Source organism: Delphinus delphis, chromosome 14, assembly GCF_949987515.2.
Source record: "Delphinus delphis chromosome 14, mDelDel1.2, whole genome shotgun sequence".
NCBI classification, from domain to species: domain Eukaryota; kingdom Metazoa; phylum Chordata; class Mammalia; order Artiodactyla; family Delphinidae; genus Delphinus; species Delphinus delphis.
In genome coordinates, this window is record NC_082696.1 from 41,736,921 (window position 1) to 41,755,891 (window position 18,971).

At 34.7% G+C, this 18,971-nt stretch overlaps 2 protein-coding genes across 2 annotated transcripts in view; one reads left to right on the forward strand and one right to left on the reverse strand.

Annotated features, from left to right (window-relative positions):
• Nucleotides 1–18,971, forward strand: part of CEP85L (centrosomal protein 85 like) — a 151,133-nt gene that overhangs the window by 58,310 nt on the left and 73,852 nt on the right. The gene's annotated exons all lie outside the window — the stretch shown is intronic.
• PLN (phospholamban) lies at nucleotides 2,229–14,030 on the reverse strand. Its single transcript, XM_060030036.1, has 2 exons — nucleotides 13,940–14,030; nucleotides 2,229–5,036 (listed from the first exon to the last, which is right to left on the reverse strand). The coding sequence occupies exon 2, from the start codon at nucleotides 4,937–4,939 to the stop codon at nucleotides 4,781–4,783; it is 159 nt and encodes a 52-aa protein (XP_059886019.1). The 5' UTR covers nucleotides 4,940–5,036; nucleotides 13,940–14,030; the 3' UTR covers nucleotides 2,229–4,780.

Here is an 18,971-nt window from a genome sequence, read left to right on the forward strand (position 1 = left end):
CAAATACTACCATATTTTAGTTCTCAGGTGCTTGTGATTATAGGAGAGCAGGGTTCAAGTAGTTGTTTCTGCAGCTGGTGTCTTTACACAGAAGTGGAGCGGCCTCGGGTGGTGGGGGGAGGGGCTGAATGTTCTGCTCCAACCTGCAGAACGGTAGGTGCGATAGGGAGGTAACTGTGAGAGTTGAGTGAATTTAAAGGAATAAGTACTAATTCATTCCTTCTTCCATTCTGGTGGGAGGACCCGCTTCTGTAATCGAAGTTTTCCCCGACCTTGAAGCAGTGCAGAGAGGGTAGGGAGCTTGGAGGTGCTTTGTGGAGAAAACTAATTTTTAAATTTTCTTGGTGCGTTGGTACAGGAAGAAGTCTATAAGGGACAAAACTTGCTTGTGCTTGGGAAACCCTACTTTTTGATTAACCTTCTTTGGGATGGTCTCTTTATAGTGCATTTAAGTTTCATAGTAGAAAGATGAAACCAGGTAAGGAAAACCTAGACACTTTAATTGCAGTGTTTAAATGACCGCTTCTCTTCTGATTCTCTTGGACTACTACAGAAAAAAAATTCTAAATACCTTCTCCTTGGAGCCTCTAAATACTGTATTTTAAAAGTGGTCATCTTTGTCTTAAGTCTCTTTAAAAACATTGATTTTCTTTTAGTCTAATTTTTGCATAAAGGGAAGAGGCTTAATAATAATTATCCCATCTCATAAATTGTGAGAATGTGTATGGTTTTCAAGGACAACTGCTTGTCACCGTGAAGAAAAAAAAAACACAAAAACTATTTACAACAAAGAAGAGGAATTTGGCTGAGAGTCACAATCTAACATCACCATAAATTTATCTAGAACTTTGTAGCTGTCAGAGTGTTTTATCTCAATTGATCCTCAGAACCTCCTTTCTCCCTTTACACCCTCAAAAGTTTAGTATTGTAACATGGAAGTGTCACTCCTCTTAGAACTCAGTTCTAAATAATTACTGAGCCAGCCTCACAGTCTTATGTGCATGGTGTTCTTTGATTCCCATGGTTTCCTATTAAATCAGCTAGAGTGTAGGTGATGTGGAACTCTGAAGCGTTTTCCCTTGTGAATGAAGAGAAGCCATCAATGCCCTCAGTTGATTAGAGTATAGGCCTCCATGTGCAATGTCCACCACAATCTTTGGTTCGTTCCTCTGTTCTACATTTGCTGCTCTCTTTCCACCTTCCCCAAAAGCTGTCTAACCCTACATGGACTATGACATAAGAGAAAAACAAACAGCAAAGTCTTATCTTCTCTTTGGAAAGACTGTTCCCCATTCCAGGACCCTTTTGCATTTCCCTTTTGGGGTGGGGTGAGAAGGGATTGGAGGATGCATACTTCTACACACAGCAGTGTCCATTGGGTCCATATAAGCTCACAGTGGACCCCCCAGACAGAAGTGAAGAAGTGTTCTCTTTATTGACAAAGTAGTTCTTCTTTTCTCTTATATTCTGTAGGATCTTTCTGAGTTCTGGGTTGCAATCATTAAGAGGAGGAAGATAAAATTTTGTGCTTGTTTTAACCAAGGAGAGGCTTGATCAGCCAGGATATTGGCACCTAATGATTTCAACGTATTTTACTGGAAGATTTCTCCTATATAAATAAAAAATATAAATATTTGGTAGAATGACTTAAAGCTAAATGACTTGCTTTTTGTCTAACATCACATATAAATGAAAGGTTTTATTTTTAATGTGAGAGCATTTTGTGTATTCTATTACATTCTCTGAAAAGAAAGTTTTCTTTTTTTTATTCTTATTTTTGCACCCTGTTTTGTTTTTAACTTTTTTACTGTTTAACATAATATAGCACAATTGCATTGAAAGATGTGGACACTGTGACACTCTCAATAGATAGGATACGACATTCACTAGCTAACTAAAATGCATATAATTGATTTTTGTATACATGTTTTAATGAATAAACTTATTAATATGTTTGGCTTTTTTCAATCTGTCATCTTTTCTGTATAGTACTGGCATATAATTTTTAGACATTTTAAAGTGTGCTGTTACTTAGAAGAAGAGCAAATGTTTTTGAAATTTTACCATTTTCTCGCTTTTCCAGAACTCAAAAATAATCAAAGGATAAATAACTTCTAGACAGGAGGAAATTCATTGTTTTATGTAGGTCTGCCCTCTTGTGTCTGTACTAGGAAATCTTGATCTTATTTTATTTGGGGAAAGTCACTGAAAACAACCTACAAAATCAAAACTGCTTATAATTAGATTGTTTTATGGTCATATCAATCATGAGCAATTTCACTGAGTTCAAGAAGGTTCATTTTAATGTAGGTTATTTGCATTAAATAAACATTTTGGACGAGATAAAATAAAAAAGACAACATTAAACATTTAAGAATTAGTTCAGTTTTGGTACCCTGTAAAGTAAGATTAGAGTTTATTCTACAGTAGAAAGTATTTGAGCATTTGGTATTTTAAAATGTTTAAATACATAGTTCATTATATCTTACTCTTTACACATCATGATAAACAGAATAAATAAGTTGCATTTAAAGAATGGGTTTTTGTTTTACAATATAATCTAAGGTACATTACAATATAATCTAAGGTACAGTATTCTGTAATCCTCAAGTATAAGGTTTTAATTTCTGTTAAAGGCAGAATGAAAAACAAAAAAATTCTTTATTTCTGTTTGACTTAGGAAAAACTCCATAACCTCACAGCTTATGGTTTGAAGTTGATGTTGTAATGAGCAACATAATGAAAAGGATAGAACTTATTATTGTAAAATTTCCACTTATTTTTTAAGATCATTGCAGCTAATTACAGAACTTGGTTATTTTTTGCATGGGTTATTATTGACACCAGTGGAGTGAATGCATTACTTCTTGTTTATAAGCTCTTCTAGTTGATGTTAGGGATATCCAACCCATAGATGAGGTTTCACTCAAGAAATCCCTCTGTTAGTAAGAAACCCCTTTTCCCTCTGTTCTCAGATAATCAGTGAACCAAAGTTTTCCCCCTTCCTGTCTCCAGTACCCCTCAGGGATTCAGAAAAAACTTAAAAGCAATATTTCCTTCACTATTTTCTTAGTAGCACTTGTGTTACAAACCAAGGTCAGCACTGACTTTTCCAGTTCTTTTAGCAACCATATTTTGGCAAATCGTAGGAAATTACATATTTTCTACTCTTTTAATAATTACTATATCGCTAGTATGTCTTGAACGTAAGTTAAAATTATCGGATTGTGCAATATAGGTGTAAACCATTTTAGACTTAATTTTAAACTGAGTCAATTTAAATTACCAAATTTTGGTGAATATATTTTCTAAACCAGTTTTTACTTCTATTGTTTAATGAGTTGTTGGAAGATATTTTTAAATGACTAGAGGAGACTAGATTAGTATTGCTGGATCTATAATTTAGCGTAATTGAGTGGCCTACCAAATATGTATTTACCATCTGGGTGATAGATAAATGAAAATAGCTAAGCCCTATCATAAACAATAGTGGGATAAAAAGTTCATTTCAAGGGCTTCCCTGGTGGCGCAGTGGTTGAGAGTCCGCCTGCCGATGCAGGGGACACGGGTTCGTGCCCCGGTCTGGGAAGATCCCACATGCCGCGGAGCGGCTGGGCCCGTGAGCCATGGCTGCTGAGCCTGCGCGTCTGGAGCCTGTGCTCCACAACGGGAGAGGCCACAACAGTGAGAGACCCGCATACCACAAAAAAAAAAAAAAAGTTCATTTCAAAATTTAATCAAAGAATTTGTTAATTTTGGAGAGATAGTTAAAAATTTTATTTTTTAATGCTGGAAATAATATTTTTTCTTTTATTCTGTTCCTTGCCTACATTGAGTGTGAGATTAGAACAGAAGACCACCTGTAAAATCATTCTGATGTCTTAAAATTTCATGATTCGAGAGATACAGTGTGGCAGTTATGTGCTCTAACTCAGATAATTAGCTATAGTGCCTTAAATTAAGGTTGATTCTGTTCTATTAGTGTATTAGTATTTATGGCTAATCACAATGTCAGATGTTAAATTAACCAACAGTTCTTGTCTATTGATCATAAAGTCCTAGAGAGAACAGATTTACAGTTTACCTACATGTGCTAAAATTCTGTAATTCTTTGAAAAAATTAAATTTTACTTATGTAAGGGTATGATCTTGGTTTTTTAACTTGATTCACATAAACTTAAAATATTAGGGTAGTATACAAAAAACGTAATTTCTATTTTAGAATGTAGGTTCTGATAGAATTACTACAAAGACTTCTGTATGATGATAGTAAAGATAACAGATGTTAGGGCTGTTTCAAATGATGACATTTCATTTGAATGATTATTTTGATATATTTGGTAAAGACCTGAAAAATACTTAATAAACATCAAAGAGGCTTTTACAGTACAGTATAAATTATATTTACCCCCAAAGAGTGAAGCTAATACTTTATATATGAAGTGAACTTGTTAGCAGTGCAATTTCAAAATTAAACCCCAGTTCATCCTTAGGAAAGATTTGGGATAGAAACTTATAAGCTCTTTTGAGAAAATTAGCAGTTACATTATAGTCATTTTAAAGTTAATTTTTTAAAATAAAGCCCTTTTTATGTTTACAACATCCAGCAGATGAATACATTTGCTAACAATTTGTTTTGTTCCAAATCTTGACCTTTTCACAAAGAAATTCTTCTACTTAGGAAGTGGTCTCTTATGTAGTATTGTTTTCCCTTCTTCATGGGATGATAGATTTTAAGCTGATGGTGATAAGTTGCAGCACTGGAGATTGCAGCAGAACTTCAGAGAAGCATCACGATGATGCAAATCAGCAAGAGACATATTAAGATGAGACAGAAATTGACAAATAGGTTCTGGAGATTTTGACGTGCGTGTTGAGGCACGTCAATGGTTGAAGCTCTTCTTATAGCAGAGCGAGTGAGGTATTGGACTTTATCCATGACACCAGGACGGCAGGAAGCCTGAAGTTTTAAACGGTCAAGAGAAAGATAAAAAGCTGCCAGCCAAGTGTGAGATCACTGTCTTCTTTTAGCTTGTCTGGAATGTAAAAATAGAAAATGGATTAGCATAATATGTGTAACCTATCCTCTGAACAGGCAAAACAGTTTTGCGTTAATCCCTCTTCCTCAACATTATTTGTATTTATGACATCAAATATCTCTATAGTCTGTGTGTGTGTTGCTCTGTCTCTGTCAGTCTGTTTTGGTGATGGTCACCATGATGTCTTGTATTTGGGGTGTAATAACTTTAGTCTTTGCCTCCTCCTCTCAAAATGACTGGAAGTATAGTTTGGTTAGGGTGCAGCTTGTTTTGGGCTATTCCCTTGGGCAAAAGTTCTTACATATAGTTTATTTTTTTAATGAATTTATTTATTTTTGGCTGTGTTGGGTCTTTGTTTCTGTGCGTGGGCTTTCTTTAGTTGTGGCGAGTGGGGGCTACTCTTCGTTGCGGTGCGTGGGCTTCTCATTGCGGTGCCTTCTCTTTTTTGTGGAGCACGGGTTCTAGGCGTGTGGGCTGCAGTAGTTGTGGCACGTGGGCTCAGTAGTTGTGGCTTGCGGGCTCAGTAGTTGTGGCTCGCAGGCTCTAGAGTGCAGGCTCAGTAGTTGTGGTGCACGGGCTTAGTTGCTCCATGGTGTGTGGGATCTTCCCAGACCAGGGCTCGAACCCGTGCCCCCTGCATTGGCAGGCAGGTTCTTAACCTCTGCACCACCAGGGAAGTCCTTACATATAGTTTTATTAAGGCTTTTTCTCTGTGAGCATAGTTTTTGTGAACATTAGTATATAACTAGCTCCAGAGCAAGTCGTATAATAAGAAATGCATGCATTCAATTATTCTCTGGATGTTGATTTCACTCCAGAATAAAATAGTTCAATGAGCAGTGTTTTACCAGAACTATAGATTCAAATGTTTCTCATTCCTTTTTATGATTTTATAGCTTTGTAGAATATGCTATTTTAAGTAACTTTTTAACAAGATGATATTAAGTACTGAAGGCTGTCAAGACTCAGAAGGCATAGTAATAAAATTATCATTATCTCACTGTCTAGCACAGACAGTTGCTATTTGCAAAGGACCTGTACTTAAGAACAGCATTTCCATTTGTTTTCTTTCAGAGCTCCCACAAGCTATTCTGCCTAATTAATTAATTAGTTGCTGCCTAATCAATTATTGGTGCTAATTAATTAACAAAACAAAACTTAAAACAACAGATCATTGTAGAAAATTAGATATAGATTAAAAATTAGCTGTGAGTTAACTGCCCAGAGATAATAGCTATTAACATTTGGTGATATTTGTTGTCAATCAAGATACGTCTGTGTAAATTTTGAAATAAGAAAAATTAGAAATGGAATTTTAAAAATAACTGTAATTAACTGCCAAAGATAATAGCTGTTAACATTTGTTGATATATCACTGCTAATCAAGATATTACTACCTTACCCCAGCTGCCTGATTTCATTTTCTCTCTAGTGGCTATATGTCTCATGAAAACCCATCTCAACCTTCAGCTGTATTTCTGAGAGAGACTAGTGCTGAAGACAGCAGAGGGAAGAACTGAAAGAATGAGGAAGGGGAAGATCTATATTAGGACTGATCAGTTAGAACTCCTCATTTATTGTTACAAAGAAACCATGTGGTATATGGTGGTTAGACTCTATATAATTTCAGCACTTCAACTTGGCTCTATTAATTTTTTTTAACATCTTTTTTGGAGTATAATTGCTTTACAATGGTGTGTTAGTTTCTGCTGTATAACAAAGTGAATCAGCTATACGCATACATATATCCCCATATCCCCTCCCTCTTGCATCTCCCTCCCACCCTCCCTATCCCACCACCCTAGGTGGTCACAAAGCACCGAGCTGATCTCCCTGTGCTATGCAGCTGCTTCCCACTAGCTATCTATTTTACATTTGGTAGTGTATATATATGTTTGAATTATGGGCTTTCATTTGGCTGAAGACTCTGGTCTCCTTCATAGTATTGGCCTATAGTGAGGAGATCCAAAAAACCAACTTAGGTCAAACTTCATTCTTTCAAAGAGTTGGTAACAAACTGTGTTTCTCTAGCGCATATATATATATATATATATCTATCTATCTATCTATCTATCTATCTATCTTTAGCATATATTCTTCATTCTCCAACACAAGTGGCTGTTACTTAATAGAAAATGACAGCATAATCTTGGTATAAATTTAATTTAATTACTTTTTTTTTAATTCCTCAGGTAAAATACTATAGAAATAAAGGGGTTTTCTTTTGTTCCTTAAGAAGAAGCATCCTTTAAGTTGTTTCGGCTTATATTTGTTTATTACAGATATAGCGGATTTATACTGTTGGGTAATTGTGGAGAAGGTTTTCTCTGTTACTTTATTATACAAATCTGACTAATCTCTTTATATAACAGAGTACAACTAAGAAGGTTGTAAAGAATTAGCATTGGTAATTCCTATTTAAACTTAATTTTTGTGAAGTTTCAGGACTTAAATGGTATAAAAGGTCTAAATTTTAAAATTATTGTGAGATATAACATGGAAAAGGAAGAGCAGGCCAGTTATTCATCATGAAGCATATACAAGAGTCACTCCCTACCCTGACACTGGTGAGTGGTACTTGAGTCACATGAAACATGTCACCTTTCCATAAATACTTCATTCCCTTTTATGATTCTGTTCTTTGCACATGTTGTTCTGGCTCTGCCTGGAATGTCTTCCCTCCCCCTGCCTCTACCTTTGATTCTTTGCCAGGCAAACTTCAGTTAATCCTTAAGGCCCAGTTTAAATATCACTTCCTAATGAAACCTTCCATTACTCATTAAAGCAGAATTGGTTATCACCTCTGTTGGGTTTTAGTAGGGCTCTGGTATTACCTGTATCAAGATATGGCTATTGGGCTGTGCTGTAATTTTGATTTACATGCCTGTGCCCCCCACTAGAATTCTAGTTCGTGAGTATAAGAAATCACGTGTTTATTTTGTATTCTAGTACTTAGTGCAAAATTAGTACCATTTGAACAAGTCAGTGAAGTTAAACAAGGGTTTTTATGATTTACTTTAATATTTTTAGAAAATTATTAATGATCAAAGATAGTGCTGTGATTAACAGATTAACCATGTAGAAAATAGAATTTGATAAACACATAATCTCCAATATTCTTCTCAAGTCTCTTTCTTTTTGTTAGCCTGAACTGGGCTTTGTACAAGTGGATATTTGGTGTTTGTGAAATACAAAGAGGTGTGCCCTAAATAGATGAGCTATCTAATGATGAATATACAATGAATAGATTTTAAAGATGATCTCATAATACTTCAGCCAACTATTGTTGGAAAAGGATAGTTTGTTCCTGGAGACAAATTGATTATAAAGGAGACAACCAAAGATACTGTCTTATTTCTTGTCAAACTTAGAAATATGTTATAATTCTAAAGTGATTTGTAGTCACTTTATAACCTTATGCTAAAACCAAAACAAACCTACTTTACATGCTGAAATGTTAGCTATATGCATGCAATTTATTGGGCCCAATTTATTTTACAGTGGTACAATCTGCAATGTGTTGAGTCCTAATTCTGCTGAACTTCCAAAATCTGTATGATAATAATTAAGCCAAAATTCATCCCTACAAGATGGGGCTTCCAGTCATATGTTGAGAATTGGAAAAACGTGTGTGGGAACAGCACAGTCCTATTTTTAGAGTTGTCTGTGACCTTCACTACATCATAATTTATGGCATGGTTGTCAGGTGTTTATCTTTTCTTTTTTTTCCTCCTCTGTGGTCACAGCCATCCTATGAGTTTAGAACTCCTGCAGTCTTTTTTTCCTTCTCTTTCTTAGAGCCAAGCTGTTAATGCAGTAGTATTTGGTAGAGAGCCTAGAAAAATAGTTTCACTGTATTTTCATTTAATTTAATCTTTTAGAGCATTCTTTTGGGATAGTCAGAAATAGATTGTGTTGGGGTATTCTGAACTTACATCTGGCCTAAACAACCAAGGAGACTGAAATTAGCTCTACCCCCCCAACACCCCCCCGGGGGGGGCTTTTTAAAAGGATGACAGTTATGTAAGTTAAGTGTTTAGGACAAGAGGAGTAAGGATACTTCGAAAATTAATTCATCATCTGGGCCCTAGTATCAGAATATTGAAAATATGAAAGATGCTTTGATAGGAATTTGGTTGTAGATGTGCCAGATCCCTGTCTCTTGAGTTACATGTAAGAGGCAGAAAAGTACCCACAGAATATCTTGTATGTCTGTGGGCACTGTGATTATTCAAATTTTTGGAAGGATGGGAAGAATAACTCTTTACTGTTCTTTGTAGGATTTATAAAGCCTTTGCTTGTCTGCTTTTCCTCTTTTGCTCAAAAAGATGAAATTGGGAAGTAAATACAGTCAAGTTCAAGATAGTATTCTGTTTTTTTGAAGTGGAAGAAGGAGAGACCAAACTACAGGCAACTCTAATCCTTCAACAGGTATCATGTGCCATGTTAGGCAACATTTTGGGTGCAAGGTACCTTGTCAGCTTCTGCGGTAGTTCTCACTTTGTCTGCATTGATTTCTATTTTTTAAGGTAACATCAGATGCATTCCTGTGCAAAAGGAACCTCAGTAGACTTTTGCAGACTTTTGGTGTCTGCTTTATGACTTGCTAGGCAATTGATACCTTAACGATGTTATATACGCTGAGCAGTAATCCCCACGTGTAATTTAAGCACTTTCAGTGCTTTGCAGAACTTACTGAACTTCAGTTTTTTTTCAGTACTCCCTCTGCTGAAACCATAAATTCCTTAGATTCTTTATTTGTGGTGTTCAGAATTTTGCTTCCCTTTTAATTTTTATCTGCTTGTTTATGCTTTTAGTAAAATAAACATGGACATATTTTGCTAGTAAATTCAAGTAATACACATCTAAGACTACAGTCTGACAGATCATTTTTTGAAAAATTTTTCCCATTAGGTTGGTTCAGAAGATTAGAATTCTCTATAGATTTGAGTTACAGGACTTGTCTATATTAGGATTATTGGGGGGGGGGCGTTATTTTTTCCTACTCTTTGCTGTCATTTTCTCAGATAATCCAGAAGCGATTGTGTATGCATCTTTTTTGTTGTGGTTGTTGAATTAAATCAGGACAGTTCATCATTAGATTTGTCATCAATCTGTTGGCATCCAAAAGTTCACTTTGGTAGAATCATTTTCCTTTTGAGATTGCCTAATGCTAATAAACTTGGAAGTTGTATTGGAAGTTGTTTTGTGTTAGCAACTTTCCAGAGCTTTGTTGGTCCACACTGGCTATTTGAAAGAATCTTCAAGCTGCTTCTGCCTGGTTATGAGAAGAATTGTGTAAACATATAAAAATCAACATATTCTCCACCCCTAAATTGACCCCATAATAAATTGTTTCCCTGAGTTCAAAGCTCTGCCTTTAGGAAAATTCATTAAACAGCAGCGTACAGATTTTCTCTTTGAAATTGGCACACTGCTGTTGCTAGTCTGTAGGCTTGTCTTTATTGTCTGTTTATTATGCTAAGATTAATTTATTTGCAATTAAAATATTCTTTTTAACCTTCAGGTTTTTCTTTGGGGGGGAAAAGCATGTGAGGAGGAAGTGTAGAGGAAGTTTTAAGGAAAATGAATGCCAGTTAAATATATCCCCACTAATGTGGGTAAGTTGGCCTCCCTTCTCTCCCTGTTTTGGAAAGACCTGAAGGTGAAATACATTTTAGAAAGCACTAGAGGTCCTCAGTTGACTACAAGTTTACTGGGGTGGAGATGTACACCCAGGCCTCATTTTCTTGTGTTTCTCTGGTAATACATGCTTCAGAGTTATGTAGGGTAAGAACATTGATGTACTATTTCTGGAAATGTTCAAAGAGACTACATATTATCTGATTTAGGTCACTGTAATTTAGAAACATCACTTCCTTGATTTCTGACCTTTAGGTTTTCTTCTTTGCTGGTGTGATCAGTACCGTGTTAACAGTTTAGATGAAAGTTAGTGATTTTCATAGCGTAAATAAAGCAAGATTGCTCTATTCAAGCACTTCAGAACAAATGAGGTTAAATATTTTAAATGGTAGAATGTGAGGAGGTCAGAAATGAAACTTAGGAAAGCCAAGGATTTAATATGGAACTGGAATAAAATACGAAAGTGTGGTTTTTGTTTATGCAAGTGTTCTCCTATCTCCAATTAATTAGTGAGATTAAGAAACAGTACATAACAAAATGTAATTTTTTGAAAAGTTTTGAGGAGAAATTAACCTGAATTTTAGGTATCAAAGCTAAAGATTAAAGACATGAGTATTTTAGCAATAAAACAAATTAAATAAAAAGAAACTTTAATTTGTGCATGTTATTGTTCTTTAAAATCTGTGCAGTTAGTTTGAGGTTTGTCTTCCAGGGTGTATCGCTTAATAACTGAGAACATCTATAACTTTCTTATATTCCTGGCTTTGAAAGTGATCAGAATATTATAAGGCTATTAAGGACATCATACCTCATGCATAAATTTAACTTTAAATGAAATGGAATGGTTTTAAATTAAAATAGAAGTTTGTATCCTCTAACTTTGCCTTTTAGAGTGCCATTTGAGGACTTTCAATTTATTTTGTTTTGCCAATGTCATGATTTATTTTTAAGCCATGTTGATCAGTGGATGAGACGTGTGTGTGCTTTAGAGTCATAAAATCTTGGCTCTTGTCAAGGCTCCACCATTTCCTAGCTCGGTGACCTTGGGCAGTTCACCTTTTTGCATCTGTTCCTAAACTGTAAAATAGAGATGGAGTGTCAAACATATAGGGATTTAAGAGGATCAAATGAAATATTTGTATATGGTGCATTTAGAATATTGTTCAAGAATAAAGAAGGAAGTTTTAATTGCCCTCATTATTCTAGGATTGGTAATAAATATACAGTCTAATTTAGGTACTCTAATTTTTACATTTAATTTTTACTTAAAACTTTAATACATGACACAGTTAATATTTTACCTAATACATTTAATACATTAAAATTTTAATTCTTCTGGGGAACTATTTTGTTTATGTAAATATTCTATCTCCAATTAATTAGTGAGATTAAGAAATAAATAATATCAATAAGTAACGAAATGCAGTTTTTCTGGAATATTATTTTCCTTTATGTCCACTGAAATACTGTTAAAATAATTTTGATACTTGAGTTTTAGGAAATGATAGTGACATGACTCCTCTTAGTTAGACAGAGTACTCTAGCTCTTTCATGTGTTTTTAAGACTTAATCAATTTTTCATAATTTAAACATCTTTCACATTTCTTCCATTTTATTTCATCAGACACTTTTTTTTTTCTTTTAAGCACTTAGTCTTAAACCACATGAAACAAAGACAGTACTTAAATTTCACATTATGAAAGAGATGAACTAGTTGGGACATTATGTCTGGCACTGGGGCATTATGTTTCAAATTTGAATAACAGTCACTGTAACTATGTAATTTCCGTTAATCTGGCACACGAAGGATAACTTTAATAGCAGAATTTCTGCTCTTTCTAGAAATTAACTTCGTGGAGCAGTATGTGATGTGAAATTTTGGTACTATAAAAGGATTCATGAACATCTCATATGAAGTGTGAGAATGTAATTTGATAGATATTTGAGTAAAAACGCATAAATCTGCTTATAAAACACCTGCACTGAGTGACTCTTGTGTAACATCAAAGGAAAAACATTTTATGAATATGAAGATACTTAGAGGCAGTTAGGGTGCCTCAGTGGTAGACAGAAATTATAAATGCTTTTGCATGCCTCAAGGAAAGCTGCTTAAGGAATTATACAAAGTTCTTATCTATAAAAAGCAGTAGAGTTAACATTGGTCATAAGAACTTAGAATTCTAGAGGTAAATTTTATTTTGACATATATATATATATAAATAAAAATAATGAAATAAAATCAATGTAGTATCCTTTATGCCCTGACTGAAAGTTAAGAATGAAAACACATTTCATATATTAAATTGAGGATAAAGAGTAGAGTAGAATTTAAACAGAAGTTATAAAATTTATGGTGGCATCTCCATTCCTGGGCATTTTTTCATCCTCCTCTCCACCTTCCAAATACAAGAGAGGAAACTGAGGAACACTGGAGGCTAGTAACTTGATAAAAGTATATTCATTAATAGCAAAATAAACATTCATTTGATCAAATTCACTCAAATGAGATACTTAGGAATATTTGTGCTACCAAAATAACGTCTCTTTATTTTTAAAATAAAGAAATTAATGTTCTGTAACTTCAGAAAGAATTTTACATGTTTTTGACAAGTGTTTTGAAATGTCCAAACTTGTTATTTATGATATAATATTGAATTTAATATAAATAACTCAATTTATTAAAAGCTTGGATTTTTTAATAGAAATTGACTGGACTTAGTTCGTGCTATATGTTCTTAAACTCCACTTCATTAATATTCCCTGTAAAGAATCATAATGATAATATTGGAGTAGTGATGCCAGTAACACAACTGTTCTTAGTATTCCGGATGTAAGCAGACAGCTCAGTCCTACCCTACTTCTCAGCAGAGTAACACATAACAAAATGAAACCATATTTTTGCATGGAGAAATCAAATCACCACTAGTACCAAACGTGGTATCATGATTGAAAGATATTTTAATTGGTAGAAATTTACTTTTGAAGAGCAAAATAAAAGTGAAGTTTGAATTAAAATGATAAACCAACAACCAGGACCAAAGATGAATGCTATCTTTATCATTTCTGGGTTAAGTCTTATTCTTACTATCACTGAATGGGTAAGCATTTGTTTAGAAATTAAGCTTTATGTCAGTCAGACATGTTATTATCTAACTTTGAACTGAAGTTTATAAAATATGATTAGCTTTTTAAAAAGTTCAGTAAGTTTGAGTTATAGAAAGTAAGAATTGCCATAATCAGTGAAATCTGTTTCTTACCTTGGCTGTTGTGATGATCACAATATAGAATATTGTAAGTTGTATGAAGTATTATCTGGCGTTTAGCTGGAAAGTTTTCTGACTGTTACCAGAGTTATGGGAACAATTGAAGTAGGTGGAGGAGAAAAAGTGTTCTAGGGAGGTCTTATGATGTCATGCAGGAATTCTGAAGTTATGATTGGTTAGCCATAGTCTTATCACAACCAAACTTTTTAGAATGTCATTTATCTTAACCTTAGGTATGGAAAGGTCATTAACACTTTGTGCCTTTTGTTCTTTATTTTAAAAAGTATATGGGAGATAAGTGAAAAAGTAAGTTCAGCGTGGTAGAAAGCTCTTTTTTAAAGGTTCATGCATCTTCAGGCTTAGAAGTAATTGTAAACTGAGGGTGATAATGTTGAAGAACTAAAATAAAGTAATAGGAATTTTAATAGAATGAGAATAATAATACTGGCTTAAGCCAAACAGCTTTCATTGAGTTTGTTGTTGCTGTTGCTTTAATACTGCAGCTTCATTAGGTTAGCTTCTAGCAAGACAATAATTAAACATTGTCACAGAATCAAATTTTATACCTTTTCCTGACTTATTTTCTTCTTTTCTCATACCTACGTGTGTATGGGGGAGAAGAGTATGTGTGAGAAAGCCAGGCTGAGAAATCTGATTTTGGTTTTAAAAATTTTGTGCTTTCTCAGTTAGGGCTTTAACAACATTTTTATGAATAGTAATTCTCATTTGAACTGATAGATATCACCCCAAGAAAAGTTACTGTTTACACATTTAAGTACTTAGGATTTTTTAACAGCTACATTAACTTACCGTAAAATCTTACTAAAATTCCAATAAGCTGACAGTATCAAGAGTAACTTTCTAGCAAAAAAGAAATAATCACAAATCACTAATCAGTGGCATCCTAGCTAGTGATACTTTATTGACAATAGGTGTGCATGTGTTTGGAAATTTAGTACTTCTGAAAGGGTGTGCCTCATTTAATGCAGTAGTTGTTTTCCTGAAAATTACTGTGTAAATGAAATTTTAGTAAATGGAATGATGTTTTGAACTTCTGAGAACAGAAAAGGATTCCTTCGACAAGCCAGGCATCATTTTCCTGTTTTTTCTAATTGTTTTGTTTATATATTAGATTTACTTAAATCACCACACCTCCAGATTCTAATTCTTAAATCTTGATTGTAATTCTGGAGAAGCTACTTGTTATTTTTAATTTTTAGAATACTTACAGCAGAGTGAACCCAGTCTGCTTCACTCTCTTATGGGTGACTAAAAGCCCTTGCAGCAGCTGCTTATGTGTCCTTAAATGGAGATGATTTTGGCTTCTTCCAAAGAAAGATAAATCCTTTGCTAGAACAAATCTCTTGTTATTTAAAGAATCAACTAAAACTATCAGAAATAACATTCAGCAAAGGCCCTCTGTAAACATTGCTAAGGGAAAATTTTACAACTTAAAAGTAAAACCCCAAATTAAATAAATTGCATGAATGTTTCACAGTTTGCTCAGTGCTATTCAAGCATTTTTTCTTTCAATCATTACATAATGAGGATCTCTTATTATTAACAATTGCCAATGATTACTGAAATACAAAACCTAGGGCCTTGAAATATAACCCTAAAGTGGTTTACAGTAATTTGTCAAAGATGACATAGCTGCTAAGGGACAGACTGAGGGTTTAAATCCAGATCTGTTCAGTTATAATTCTCTGATAGGTTGGCATGCTGTGTGGGGGGAAAGTCATAATCTGGACATGGATTTCAGAGAGTAGTATATGTCAACTAAGGAATTTTAAGATGGAGATAGCTGAATTACTGAAAACTCAAACTATTTTTAGAAAGTCTGCTTTAAGTTCACCTACACATTCATTTGAAAGTGAAGCTTAGGGGATAGATCATTGTAGTTGCACCTCTAGTTCTAAGAAAATAGAATTAGTAATACTTAGTTGTATAAGAAACCTCCACAGACCAAATAAAATATGGCCTAGATATTTCACATGTTGGCAGATTTGCTTAAAAGCATATATAGGCGGGCACACACACCCTTAGAAGGATACTAACAAACTGTGTGTTAGAGTTGGAAAATGGAGATGAAAATTTACTTTTCGGATTGGTGCAAGGGCGGGGAGCTTCTGTGTTTCCCTTTTTCGTTTTGGTTAGCTGCTGCTGCTGCTGAGGATGGTGATCTCTATTATTACTCCAAATGGAGCTCTAGGAAGCGTTACACCTTCGTTTTAGGCTGATTGCCTAAACAGAAAGTTGCTTACCAGGAGCATTGGTGAGCTGCAGTATAGTCAGTAGATTGTTCCTCAAAAATTCCACAGTGAGGGGCCAGAAAGTGGTTTTGGAGACGCTTTGTCAGAATCTTCATTTAGAGTCAGACTATAGTCTGAATCCATTTTTGGTCGCATGACCTTATACAAACTTGTCGAAGCTGCCTTATCTGTGGAATGGGTTCGTTGTGAGGATTTAATGAGAAGAAGTATGTATAATGACTATTAGAGATCTTGCAACACAGTGTCCATTTAGTGTTAGCACTTATTTTCCTTTTGAAGATGATTCTTAATCTGCAGTCCATGGATAGAGTTCAGTGCCCTTTGAACTTGGATAGGAAAAATGTTAGACATCTTTATTTTTACTAAACTCTAAATGAGGTTTAGCATTTCTTCAGTTTTGACTGTAGGCCACAAACTGCAGAAGTATTAGCAGTATGTTTGACTGTCAGCCGTTAGCAATCTTAGGTAATTTCATATAGTATAGTTGTTGCAGATAGCTTGAAATACTGCTTACATTCATACCGCTTGAAATTACAAAATTAGACCTGCCTGTAAATATATTGTTATTTAATACATTAATAAAGAAGCATAACAGAAACGGAAAATAAAAGAAAAGCAGAAATATTACAACACAAATTTGTTTCTTTTTAAAATATTTATTTCAGTGTAATTTATTTCCTTTCTAATCCTATGTATCTCACTTAATTCTTTCAAGTTTTATTTTATTTTATTTTTTGATATGGACCATTTTTAAAGTCCTTATTGAATTTGTTACAGTATTGATTCTGCTTTACGTTTTGGTTTTTTGGCCGTGAGGCATGTAGGATCTTAGCTCCCCGACCAGGGATGAAACCCGCACCCACTGCATTGGGAGATGAAATCTTAACCACTGGACCGCCAGGGAAGTCCCTAAAGTTTTATTTTAGAACAGTTCTGAATTTACAGACTTATTGCAAATATAGAGAGCTCCTGTATACCCCATACCCAGTGTCCCCTGTTGTTAACACATCCTACATGAGTATGGTACATTTCTCACAGCGGTTATACCAGTGTTGATACTAAAGCCCATACTTCATGCAGATTTCCTGTTTCCCCTGGTGTTCCTTTTCTTGCCCAGGATTCTTTCCAGGACACCAGATTACATTTAGTAGTCGTGCCTCCTTTGGTCCACTTGGTTGTGACCGTTTCTTACAGAATGTCCACAGTTGGGATTCGTCTGATGTTTCTCTCATGGCTAGGGCTGGTTAATGTGTTTTTGAGAGGAAGATCAGAGAGGTAAAGTGCCGTTTTCATCATATATCGAGTGTACAAACTATCAGCATGACTTACCGATGTCGTTAACCTTGATCACCTGGCTGAAGTGAAGTATTCGTCAAGTTTCTCCATGGTAAAGTTACTCTTTTCCCTCTCCCTCCTTACTGTACTCTCCAGAAGAAAGTTACTATGCACAGCCCACCCTTACGCTTCACTACCTTAAGAGTGGAGTGTCTATAAAAATTACTTGGCATCCTATGTATTTTATGATATAAAAACATTGAGAACAGGTCAGTAGGCTTTAGCTGTCTGCCAAAAAATGTCCATGGCACAAAAAATTAAGAAGTCCTTTGCTGGGGGTTGTTTCTGTCGTAGTATGGGGCAGCCCTTTGTGGAAAGAAGACTGAGTTCTCAAACAGGCTAAAATCCAGACCTCCTAGTTTGCTTTTTTAGGCACTGCTTTTCCAGCTTTGTCTCGTATCACATTCCCTTGTATCCTGTGCTGTGGCCTTGTACAGCTGCCTGCGGCTTTTTGAACAGGCTGTTGTTCTATTTTAAGCCTCCTCACTTTTTGTAGGAATGTCCCTTACTAACCTTTATTCCCATTAAAGTGCTAGTTTCAATTTATGTCTTCTGTGTAGCCCTCTCTTATGCTATATACTTTTGCATGTTACCCCTATTATTATGTCTCATTTTATTGTGTTTATTAGTATATCTGCCTAGACTAGATTCCAAGCTACTTGAGAACTATCCAATAACTCTTATGTAACTATAACTATATATAACTTATATGACTCTATAACTATCCAATTTATACCCTCTTTATTCCTTATAGTATAGAACCTGGCTTATAGCAATTCGTAAATATTGGCTGAATGGATGATTGGATGAGTGAGTGAATAAAGGGGGACGAGGAAAGATTGCAAGGTGTTAGTGAATGAGTGATTCTGCAGAAGTAAGTGTTATAAACAGTTAAAAACTTCTTCTCACTTTTAAAGCTCATCATGGGGGAGGAGGAGAATAATTGGGAGAGATTGGGGATAAGAGTACAGTAACTGAGAAAATAAACTTTCTTGTCATTTAAAGATGATGTAAGTATATTTGTAAAGACTGAAGGAAGGTGGAACCATAAGCCCATGCTTCCTGAATTGAGCCTCTAAATTTTTTTTTAATTTTTGTTTTCTTTGCTCATTGGATTCATAATAATTCATGTTACTTTATATACTCTTAATATTGCAAGACCTGCTTTTATTTATGTAATTATTTAGTTTTTATTTTATTTTAATAGTGAAAAATAAAAGCACCTCTAAGATTACCACCTGAACATAAGCTGGGATGTTAATAACTTATACCTAACCACATGGTCTTGCCATGTTCCCCCTATCTTCCCCACCCAAGTAAATGATTATTCTGATTCCTGGGTTAAGTTCTTTACATTTGTTTTTATAGTTTTGTGGCATTTTAAATTATGTATTCCTTAAAAGTTCTTATAATTTTAC

What these genes read in the sequence shown, in the direction of transcription:
- PLN (XM_060030036.1), bottom strand. Translation starts at nt 4,939, where the DNA reads ATGGATAAAGTCCAATACCTCACTCGCTCTGCTATAAGAAGAGCTTCA.